At 43.2% G+C, this 12263-nt stretch overlaps 1 protein-coding gene across 1 annotated transcript in view; it reads right to left on the reverse strand.

Annotated features, from left to right (window-relative positions):
* Nucleotides 1–208: 208 nt before the first annotated feature.
* znhit6 (zinc finger HIT-type containing 6) overlaps nucleotides 209–12263 on the reverse strand; it is a 36846-nt gene continuing 24791 nt past the window's right edge. The window contains exons 9-10 of the mRNA XM_085774955.1: nucleotides 5366–5490; nucleotides 209–1036 (exon numbers count right to left, since the gene is read on the reverse strand). Of these exons, the coding sequence (XP_085631081.1) occupies nucleotides 525–1036; nucleotides 5366–5490 (637 nt within the window). The 3' untranslated portion in view covers nucleotides 209–524. The remainder of the gene's footprint in view (nucleotides 1037–5365; nucleotides 5491–12263) is intronic.

Below are 12263 nucleotides of genomic sequence, written 5' to 3' on the forward strand. Positions count from 1 at the left end.
GGTGGTTTCAATCACACCATAAGATCTTTATGAATGGATGTAGCTGGACAAAGACGACTGAAAGCACCAGAACAGCAAATAAATAGATCTTCAGCAGTTTCAAAGCAGAGAGTGTGAGCTTTGATATTGTCCTTTTGCTTGGTGTAATACTCATCTCAGCATCCTCCACCAATGTCCAACAATGTAAAAACAAATCCCCAGACAAAGATTTCCAAAAAAAAGAGTCTTTATTTAAGAAAGTATTTTCAATACAGTTGAACTTAAATGATTAACAATAAAATTATACTTTGTATTCACAATGATACATTTAATAAACCACTGTTCTTGTCACTTACAAGAATCTGTATAAAAAGGACTGAACACACTGTATTCAGTCGTAAGAGCGATGACTTCCTGTCAGACACGCCTGCCTCCTCACTCATGTCATCCTGAACATCTGGGTATTATCATTCCCATCCACAGCTGTCAGCAGCTTCAGCTGATTCATTCTCATCTCGACAGTGATGGTTACGAACAGGCCTCGACTATTTCAGAGCATCCTCTTTAGTCGCGCTGACCTCGGCGCTCGCTGTGGCAGCTGAATTATCATCAGAGGGACCAGTGATGTCCTCATTTACACACTGATCCCTACCGCGGTCACTGTCTTTATTAATGCCACCATTGACATTATCGTCCACCCTGGCTCCTAGTTCATCCTCCATCACCTGCGAGTCATTAGCAGGGCCCTTGGCATCAGCGCAGTCATTATCGTGTGGAGTATTTTCTTCAGCTTCTCCCTCCTCATCCTCTGTATCCTCTTCACTACTGTCTGAAATCTCTCCCTCTTCTAACTCTTTCTCTGCCGATTCTCTCTTGGCCCTTTTCTCCTGTGGTGGTTCAGTTTCAGGGCTGGTCTCCGGGGTTTCCGTCCAGATGTTGGTTCCGCCTGTGGTGCGGGACCCTTGCAGGGATGGTGTAACTTGGGTCAGATCCTCCCTCTCCCGGTCCACCCCTCCGTTCTTTGTTGCAACACTACTCCGGGCTGACGCAGGCTCAGCTGAAACAATATGACCCCATTTGTGTACAACATGATTAAACACGGCTGACACAACAGAGAAATTCTTACATGTTCAAACATACACACGGTCGATCAGAGTGATCATTTCCATGGTGATGGTTAGGCACGGCGGAGGTCATGCTTGAGCAGAAATGTTGAGAAAGTGAAGGGTCAGTGCTGATAGTTTGGGAATAATGACGCCATGTTTAAAGGGATAGTTCAACATTTTGGCAAATTGGCCCATTGCCATAATTGCTATAGTCATAGCAGTAGGTTCGTTACCTTTAATTGTAGGTGTAAGCTATTTTTAGTACAGCGGAGCGCAGCAGCTGGCTGCTCAGAGCTACGCTATGGAGGCTAATGGAATTTCTTGGTTTCCCTCATTAAACTCATCAAATACAAAATCCCAAAACTCCACAGCGCTTTTGTAGACAAGTTGTGAGCTGCACAACCACCACGCTATGAGATAATGACGGAACGATACGAAACGGAGCCGTTTTCGAGGTAAATTCATACAAAACCGCTGATGCGCGTTGCGTTCAGGGACAGTTTTTCAGCATTATCTCATAGCGTGGTGGTTGTGCAGGTCACAACTTGTCTACAACAGCGCTGTGGAGTTTTGGGATGTTGAATTTGATGAGTTTAATGAGGGAAACCAAGAAATTCCCTTAGCCTCCATAGCGTAGCTCTGAGCAGCCAGCTGCTGCGCTCCGCCGTACTGAAAATAGCTTACACCTACAATTAAAGGTAATGAACCTACTGCTATGACTATAGCGATTATGGCAATGGGCCAATTTGCCAAAATGTTGAACTATCCCTTTAAGCTCCATGGTTTCCAGCATGCGGCACAAAGCCAAGCAGTTAGTTATGCAATGAAGTAGGGTGGACGTGTATGAAAGACAGGCAGCAGAATAAATGATAATAGTGAATTATAAGCAATTACACCACAATACGATGTCCCCACAGTCTGGTGAATCATGAAACGCTTGTAATGATGTGCATGAACGCATCTCCTTGAAATTCAATTTAAACGTCAGACAGCTTGGCCGCCACATTTTCACTATAGCCTAAAAAACATTGTCCAGCTGAGGATATAACATGAACGATTGATGTAATTCACATTTTCTTCTTCGCGCTGAAATGTGAGACGCAATTAAACCTCTACACTCGTCTCCAATTAACCACCAAGACTTTTGGCAGAGACCATTACTTAGAGGACCGCATCACATATATAACTGAAGAGGTGCAGTTCCAGATGGAGGTGCTCAACTCGCCGTAAATAAAAAATATAGAGCTGCTTTAGTCCAATGTTGATGAACTGATGCTATTAAACTTTTCACAGCACTAGAACGGATTTCAAACTCTGATTCATTTGTGTTGTATAAGGCCTGTCAATAAATCTTGTGTATCTAGCGCAGGGTTTCGCACTATTGGTTTACAGTATGTCCTCCTCTATATTCAAGGAAACACTTAATCTGTACGTCTACCACCTTTAAATATGACTGACACGTCAAGTTTTCACTCTTAACTCATTGAGTGCCGCGCTCCTTTCCAAAGTTTTAGTCAAGTGTACCGGCAAATTAGACCATATTTGACTTTTTATTTTAGAGCCATAGTGTATTCTATATTATTGCCACCAACACATACTGTGGCTCATTTGAAAGGTTTAACTTTATCCTTCAAATGGCCACAAACCGTTTGTTTCTACGTGCCTCCGTTCCTGAGAAAAGTCAAGCTAAACATGGCTGGGTTTCACCAAAATCCCTCCTTTTTTTCTAGAAAAGGAGATAGAGCGTCTTTTATGAAAGGTGCGCTGTTTGTGCCTGTCGCTCTTCTCACACTCGCATTTCTGGATCAAAGGGCTCGTATAAGATAAATATACACAACAATTGTTGTTCTATTCACAAAACCACCATCGGGGGCGGGGGGGGCGCCACTAAACAGCAATAACACAGACGCACCGTGCCGTGTCACAGCCTCTCGCCGCGGAACGTGAGGCTCTGCCGGCCACAGCGGCTCGCGAACACCGGTCCCGCCGGTGGTCGTGGTCCTTCTGTGGTACGGGTCGGTGGTGCCGGTCTGCTTTGACCCAGAGACCATCAGATTTTACCGCGGGAGGACTTTGGGGAGGACACGGTGTTGCTCCAGATGAAGACCGGGCGGGACAGTGGGCTGAGAGCTTCCTGGTTCAGCTCCCAGCTGCTGCAGCCTCGCGGGTGAGAGCAGAGCAGCAGCGGAGCAGCTGCGCTGCATCTGCATGCAGAACTCCGTTTGCAGAAGCTGAGTTATGATAAAAACTTCCAGATCATGAGCTGTCATGTGACTTTGATCGTCATCTATTTCAGTTCTCCTCGTCGTAGAGTCCCCAAATTTACATATAATGTGTATTAAAGTGTCTATTTTCATAATTTAAAAAAAAAGCAAAAAACGAAAAATTTCGTTTTTGGCACTCAACGCATGGGAACGAAAAACGAGAAATTACGTGGTTGGCACTCAATGAGTTAAGAAGCTGATCTCATTGTGGTTCAGCTTCTTCCACCATTGGTCACTCTCACCCTCTTCTGAACACTCTCACAAACAACATAAAGGGTCCCTGCTGACTAGATATTAAGTTTGTTTGGCACCAACAGCACTGGCACCTCACTGCTTACTCTTAAAGAGAAATATTGCACAGATCAAATGCCGTGAACACATAGTGGCTGTGTTTTGTTTTTTATTAATGAGGCTAACCTTCTCTTAACTCTACTAAGGAACAGCTACACTTGGGAACATGACATTAAAAGGTCATTTAACAATCTGACACAAACAATAGCGAGATAAAACTGTTATCACAGCGCTGATGGCTGAGGGTCAATGAGGCCGTAAGTACTGTCAGCCTTGACTGGCTGAGTGCAGCTGAAGCCAGAGAGCAGCGAGCAGCTGCGTGCCGCTCAACATTGCTTTATCCTTACTGAATATGCCGCTGCCGCTGTGTCCTATTGCTTGTTATCGCTTCCTGCCAAGCTTCCCAGGCTATGGCATGTGCAATTATCAGGATGTTTCTGTGGCTAACATTATAGCAAAACAGTGTGGCACCGGAGCCTTATCACTGAAAACACACGCATGCACACACACACGTACACACACGTACTAAAATTACCCTATTCGTCATTCAGCCTCCCTCCTCTGACAGCTTAATGATACTGGGTTAGTGTGGTCTTTTGTGACCAGACTCACCCTACTGAGATACACAGTGTTTGGCCACATCTGAGCAGAAACAAACAAACTGTATATAAACATGTGACTGACAAACAGGTGAGAGAAGACGCAGGCTGACATCCTGCTGTTTCATCTGATGTCATTTCACAACTCCTGAGGTCACTGTTCAGCAGTAAGCCATGTTTGATCCTCTCTCTGGAAATGCTCGCTGCTGAGGTTAACTTGGTGTGCATGATGCTGTGCAGAGCACACTCATTTCCGTTGGGGTAGCGTGTTGCCATAGTGAAAAATACAGGAACAGGGACTCTTAGAGTCTCAGCTGGAGAAACCAGGACATGATACAATGCTGCTGGAATCGGCGCCAATATAAGTGGAGAGGGTTAGTGGACTGTTGTGGAGCTGTACAGAAGTGTGACTCACATCATACAGTTGATCCACGTGATTGTTTAGATACAGAGAGCAAAGGAGAAACATGGAAAGGGACACGTTGAGCAGAATATGGAGATGAAAACATTAATATTGTTAATAAAGCAGCAGTGGGTGAGTGTTGGTGCAAAAGTTATGAAGAAGAAGAAGATTTTCTTTTATTAGTCTTACAGTTGGGGAATTTGGAGTGTTAATATAGCAAAGTGGAAAGTACAGAGGAAAGAAAAAAACTGAAAATTGTCAACATCAAATACTTAAAGGGATAGTTCAACATTTTGGCAAACTGGCCCATTGCCATAATCCCTATAGTCATAGCAGTAAGTTTGTTACCTTTAATTGTCGGTGCAAGCTAATTTTAGAACGGCGGAGAAGAGCTGCAAGCTGCTTAGAGCTACGCTAAGGAGGCTAATGGGATTTCTTGGTTTCCCTCATCAAACTCGTCAAATACACAATCCAACAACTCCAAAACAAGGTAAATGCAGAGACTGCTTGCCGAAAAACTGCCCCAGACGGGAGCGCACATCAGCGGTTTTGCATGAATTTATCTCGAAACCAACAATTAAAAGGTAACAAACCAACTCCTAAGGCTACAGGGATTATGGCAGTGGGCCAATTTGCCAAAATGTTGAACTATCCCTTTAAGAAAGATAATAATGAATAATAGGAGGAGGAAAAAAATTGAAAATTAGATAAGGGTTTCTTTACCTGGTCCTTTTAATGGATATTCCCTCCAATGTTCTCGCAGTATAACATGCAGCACAGGGAACTCGATCAGTGTCTTGTAGCTGAGGTTGTCCCTCAGGCTCTTCTGAATGTCCAGCTCATGGTACCTATTTCAAATAAAAGTGATGGACAAAGGAAGACAAAGAGGTGATGACAAGATACGGCAACTGCAGCATGCTAAGTAAATGATGTGAAATCTGACTTATTGTGGGTGCAATCAAGCTTTCAGATGCTTGGTAGCACAGAGGATGGTGCAAAAAAAAGAAAAGAAAAAAGAAAAGGCCTCTTAAACTGCAGCTTTTTATTTCCAGCTGCCTGTGGCATGTTGATGGCTGAAAATCTTTTAAGGATTGATAGAGATTTGAGTCATGGCTTGGCAAAAGTGACGATCCCGCTTGGTGTTCGTCTCCAGAGATGGAAACTGACTTTGCCGAGGATCAACAGCATCACTCACGGGCGCATGAATCCTCTGTCTTACCCCTCCCTTAGCTCTTTGTACGAGATGACATCAGTCCAGTCTTGTCTCTAAGTAGTCCTGTCATGCATTAGGGACGGTCATAAATCACTAAATAGTTAACAGGATTCTTGGGAGACACGGGTTACCTCTCGACTCGACCGATCCAGAACCACCCAGCTTAGGCTGTCATCGCCAAAATGCAAGGCATCATATATTTTGGATATAGGCAGCAACTGGCAGCGTCCCCGCCACATGTCAAAGCCCTGACACACTGAAGATCACTGGGCCATTGTTTGTTTTTGCTAAAAGCACAAGTCGACCGAGAACCGCCCAGGTAGACACCCACTCCCCAAGCCAATGGAAGCTTTCTCTGCAGTGATGTGACATTTACAGGTCCTTACTGGAGGGCTTGCTTCCAACAGGCCTGCCCTCCTGAAACAGTCTGGTGGGCTCAAATCATTTCACATGATCCCACAAATACGCGGCAGTACATGTCGGCACTTCCTGCATGACAGGATAAAAGACAGGAGGGATAGTTAGTTTGTGGGTCTTACGACACACTGGAAACTCCTTACCGCAGAACAACAAATGGCTGCAGGGTATTTCTGTCGGTCCACATTAGGAGATTAAACACGGCCAATGTTAAAACACATGCAGTGTGTGACACATGGGTGGGAGGGTAGCAAGAAAAAGGTGCCAAAAACAGGGTCAAAGGTTAATCAGTGAAAATCGGTTATGTAATAAAAACAGGATATCTAAAAAGGACTGCATCCCTCCGCAATGTGCATACCCAACAAATGCTGTTTCCATTTCATTTGTTTTTATGTCTAACTTGTAATAAACAAATGTTCACGGATGTTTTTTATTTTTTGCGAATACACAAGCTAAACTAAAAACATAAGGGCCTGTAAACAACAGAGAAAGCTGGGGAAGATGGCAGAGCAGATTGTGGCTCCCCTGTGGTGTGGATGGGATTGTTAAAGCTCTGGCCATTTCTAGAAACACGGCTGGATGGCTCAGCCAAGAACACGAACACATCTGGTCTCTATATACTGTTCTAGTGAATGAACAGAACAGAGGACAAAACTGATGTTCTCTTCAGGGAGGTTCCTATTGTTTCCTCCTGCACCGCTGAGACCCATCAGCAGGAATGTGGCTGCAGAACGGACACACTTTAAATATATTTGATATTGTATTGACATTATTGTGATAACAAATAACACTGCTGAGACAATCCAGCAGAAAATTACCTATATAAAGTACATAGCTTTCCACTAGATGATGCCAATATTATTTTGTAACTGTAATATTTTGTGTGTGAAAAATGTCCGTTTGGGTTCATGTTTAACTTGGACACTTTGGATGCTGCTGGCAGCAGAAGGTTTCCATGGCGTCCTAATAATCTTTTATGTCAGCATTTTTTTTTTGTTTTTTGTTGCCAGTGCTTGGTCTTCAGTGTTACATTATGTCTGTAATTAGGACTGATTAGGGTCTCATTTATGAAGGTTGAAAATGTATAAATCAGACAATGAAAGATGTGTTTGCTCCTGATGCCAAATTTGAAATGAATAAAAATCCCAAATTGATGTAGGATGAGTGTGTTCTGCAGATTTCTGAGATGTCTGAGCCAGGCGTACAGTATGGACATACAGGACTATGTGAAAATGTTCCACTGTCATTGCAATTCATTACAAATAATTCACATTAAAATACAAAAACTTACAATCCTGGTCTTCAGCTCTTGATTGTTGCTATGATCTAAAAGCCATTCATCCAAGTAGCATATAGTATATAATAGAAATGCACCAATGTAACAGACTGAAGACCATTACTCATTAATTTCACTGGAAAGAGAAATATGGACATTAATGGTATTGATCTCCACTTGTGCCTGTTGGATCCATCGTCCATCAGAACACAAAGACTGTATTTTCCAAACTCTGCTTTAAACCCTGACCAACAGGAAGTGAACAACAGGCCCTAATCACCAAAATACACACAATATATTAGATGTATTTACAGATAAATGTTAAATTATGTTTAAGTGCAATGTTGATAATTGTAATATAACAAGCCACTATAACTTTGTGCTGTTTGTTTATGCTGAACGAAGTGGTTCCAACAATGGTGAACGTTTTGTATACTACATGTGATCACATTCAGCAAAGTGCACAAACTATGCTTTTGTATTTTGGGCACAGCGACTGTTCAGTTTCCCTCTGTGTTCTTCTGGCCTCTGGAAAGCTCAGAGCTCTGCTGCAGTGATCCAGGAGCAGAAGCACATCATCAATCATAGTCTACAAATAAAAAGTGCAGCAAGTTAAATGGCACATCGAAAATTAACTGGATATTGCGAACACAGACGTTTACAAAGTTGTTACAGGACAACGGTGGTGTAAGTATTGCAGTGCATTTATGGTACAGAATATTTGGGGTGCTGGGGGAGACCATACCATGTCCACTTTCTGATGGCATCGTTTCCATCCAGCCATCAAACACCGCAACTTAAAACTTGTGTGATCACACCTGAACTAGTTTGTTTTGCAAATAACTCGACCTCTAATTAATTAAACCAGGATGATCATTAATTTATACAGGCAGAAAGATTAACGCAACGGATGCTCTGATTGATCACCTGCTGATCATTATCAGATGATTTTCATTACAAATACGTTATCAGTAGATTGGAATTAATGCTCCTAGTCACCGATCACCTTAAACCCGATCACCTTTGGTGGCTGCAGCTCAGAGGAGCGCTGTGTGCTGTGCTGTGCTGTGCGCCGCCACCTCCCACCTCGTTAACTGCACCGGCGCATGCCAGGCCACCAAAACAAAAACATGTCGGCCATGTGGAACTCTGATAAAGTGAAAGTGACTGAGTGATGTAACGCTCCCCATCTGCCCCGCAGGCCAAAAAAAATGATCGCTATTGGCTGATCTCACTCACAATGATCAGGCGTCTTTGTCATCGGCTAATTACAATAGTGTGACTTTGAACAATTATACAACATCACCTGTGGCTGTCCATGCCTTGCTATTTTAGTAACAATACCCGAAACCAGTCCAGCATTGACTTGAGCGAGCATCTGCCTCACAGAAACAAATGTCGCTCTAGGGAAAGCTGAGGGAGAGCGGATCGACAGGCTCAGGAAGGCTAAGGAGGGTTTTTTTTTGCCACAAATATGTGAGAGAGAGAGCACTGCTGGGGCAGGACAGAAAGATCGGTGTTTTCTGGGTCCAAGAAGTTGGTTTAAAAAAACAGAATGCACAAACAGTGGTTTCCTTTTTTTTGGCGGCAAATGTAAAACACTGCAGTGAGAGGAAAAGAAGAGGTAAGGGAAAAGGGGGGGAAGAGGGCATCCTCTGGATCTCAGTGGTGGATTGAATAAAAACAAACATTAAGAAATAACACAAACAAACACCCAGAAGGGTCTGAATGGCTCCCTTGATGCACATTCTGTCTTATTTCCAGTAAGAGGATGTTGACTGGTCATACATCAACGTTTAGTTTAGCACAAGAGCTCCATTATTCGACTTGGTTGATATTCCCGTAGACACTCAACAGTAAATAATGCAGTCATACCCTTTGTGTTAGACTTGGCGAACAGCCCCTTGGGTAACCATGACTACCGTTATCCATGACTTCATAACAGTAATGATACTGTTCAAAATTAGGGGGTTTGCCTTTTAAAGACAGCATTATCCAACAAGTGCAGGCCTCTTTGTGGATTGACCCTGTTCAGGACCCGTAGAATTGGATGTGACCTCGGCCTTAACAGGCCTCTCTTCTTACTGGAGCATTACTTTGGCCACGGTCTTGTTATGCAACTGTACCAGTTAACCTTAGTTAATTCTCCCCTTTGGCCAGGCATCCTAATTTTGTCCTACTTCCATTCAACCACCCTTAAAGGGGAACTATGCAAGATTTTTACCTTAATCAAACAGCTTTGGAGTAATTGTGATGGTTTATATGACCTGTTACAGGGAGAATGGAGGCTCTCTGCATTCCTCCTAGTGTCTCTAAAAACCAACCTGTCAAGATCAGTGCCTCCGACCCGGTGTCCCAGATGTCGTCTCGTGAGAAACATAGACTGCTTCATGGCACTACGACTAGGGCTGGGTATCACTAGGTACCCCACGATACGATACTATCACGATATTTTACCCACGATAACGATAATATCACGGTACAGCGATTCTGCGATTATCGATATATTGCAAGAAATTTCATCCACGATACATCACGATATCTGTGTCACTGAAGAAATTCAGAATTTATTAATTGCACTGAATCCATTTCACATGAATTACAAGTCAAGAATCAAGAAAAAACAAGTAAAATAAAGTGTACTGCACACTGTGCAGCAAAGAAAACCCAGACAGAGCAGAGCAACCAACAAGATACAATGACAGGAGGAGCTGGGGCGGAGGTGGGTTGCAAAAAAGCCGGCAGAGGAAGCAGCAGCAGCAAGGGAGGTGACGTCGGGCTAGAGCAGTTTAAATAGCGCGCCCTGAATGCAGTTCCCCAATAGGGGAGTCAGCTGAGCCATCAGCTGATCTGCAATGGTGAAGACAGTTACGCTGTGCTGATTAAGAGCTTGACGTCATGGCCTGCCAGAACTAACGCTACGCTTAATTTTTCAAAAAAAAAAAAAAAATTTTTTTTTTTCTTGAAAAAAAAATATCGATATTTAAATATTGAATATCGATATCGTATCGCGGGATAAAGTATCGCGATATATCGCCATATCGATATTTTAGCCCACCCCTATCTACGACGCAAACACGCCCTGTTATCTGTAATGTCTTGTAAACATTACCCACCGCTGTGGCCCCTTTAAAAAGGTACAGTTTTACCTTAATTAAACAGCTTCAGAGTAATTGTGATGGTTTAATGAATTACTTGTAACTTGATACAAAGGAGAATGGAGGCTCTCTGCCTTCCTTGTAGTGTCTCTTGGCCGAAAACCGACCTTGCAAGATCAGAGCCTCCAACCCGGTGTCCCAGCTCTCGTCTCGGCCGCACCGCAACACAAACACGCCCCATAACCCATAATCTCTTGTTTATGACAGATAAGACCACACAAATATACACGTTGTCATATCGTATATGATATATAACATTATGTACCGCTCTATTGAATGCTTTCTTGCCAGCTTCATTGAAAAACAAATGCACATGGTCAGGAGGAGGGTTAGCAAAACGGCGGAGAAGTGACCAGAATTGCATAGTTCCCCTTTAACGCAGATTTGACAGTAAACACTTAACCAAGAGTTGAATTACAAACTGAGCAGACTGTGATTACATGAAGCCCATACTTAAATGTGTTATATTATGATAGGAAAGGGTTGCAGAGAGAGAAAGTGGGATCGAGAGGAAGATTTATTCCACTGCATTACTCATTACCACAGACACAGTCAAAACATGCTTTCTCCACTTGTCTGACTAAATAACCGACTGTATCTGTATCAGGTTAATAACTGTTGTGAGTCTCTTACAAATTATTTCAGGGGAAAATTGGTAACACTTTCATGTGGATGATAACAACCATTGTGACTCATTCATCCAAACATTCCCAGGAAAAGCCACCTTGATGAGAGTGTTTCCTGACACACCGAGAGGCCTCGAGCTACAAAACTGGGGAGAAGGGGAAGTAGACACGCAAAACTCTGGCTCTACACTTACGCATATATTCGTCTCAACAGAGATGAAAGTAACATTAAACAAAACCCGAAGGCTCATACAATATTACACAAGAAGCTAAACTGTAACAAAAAGGTGTCTGGTCCTGTTTTAAAGCAGGATCTGTAACAAACGATAGAAGAAGTCATAACAACAGAGGTTCTGACAGGTTTCTAAGAACATTTATATTATAATATTTGATTCAGAAATTGTTTCTGTTCACTTCTCACTTCATATTGCTTCTCCTGTCTTTTTTGTATTTGTTTGTGCCGTTAATCTGATTGGCAGCTGCTTAAGCTTCAGTTGTGATGTAGAGTACATTTCCCCCTGAGAGCAGCTTTCCGTCCCTGCTGACCCCTGACCAGTCGTCTTGTTCCCGCTCCTCAAACCCACTCTGCCATGAAGCCCAGACGGGTGTAATGCTGCAGTGATGCTACAGTGATGCTGCAGCCCAAGGCCATTGCTCACTATAATGTTTGGCCGAGCAGCCGGCATGAGGTGTCCTGGTTGTTCCAGACACTGTGCTCTCTCCCACATCTGTGTGTTGACACGATCCAGTGTCTCAGCTCTGTAGGCTATCCCTTACACCTCATGGCTCCAGTCAGTGGTATTAACCACAGGTGGACTCCCGTCAAGGTGAAGAAACACGTCAATGATGATAAAAGTATCATAGTGAAGAGTCTCTGAACACCGATTTTCTGCTTTTCCCTTTCTATAAATGCAGAAAAATGCCTGCATTT

The sequence above is a fragment of the Trachurus japonicus genome, chromosome 4 (genome assembly GCF_045865225.1).
Source record: "Trachurus japonicus isolate A0001 chromosome 4, Traja_1.0".
NCBI classification, from domain to species: domain Eukaryota; kingdom Metazoa; phylum Chordata; class Actinopteri; order Carangiformes; family Carangidae; genus Trachurus; species Trachurus japonicus.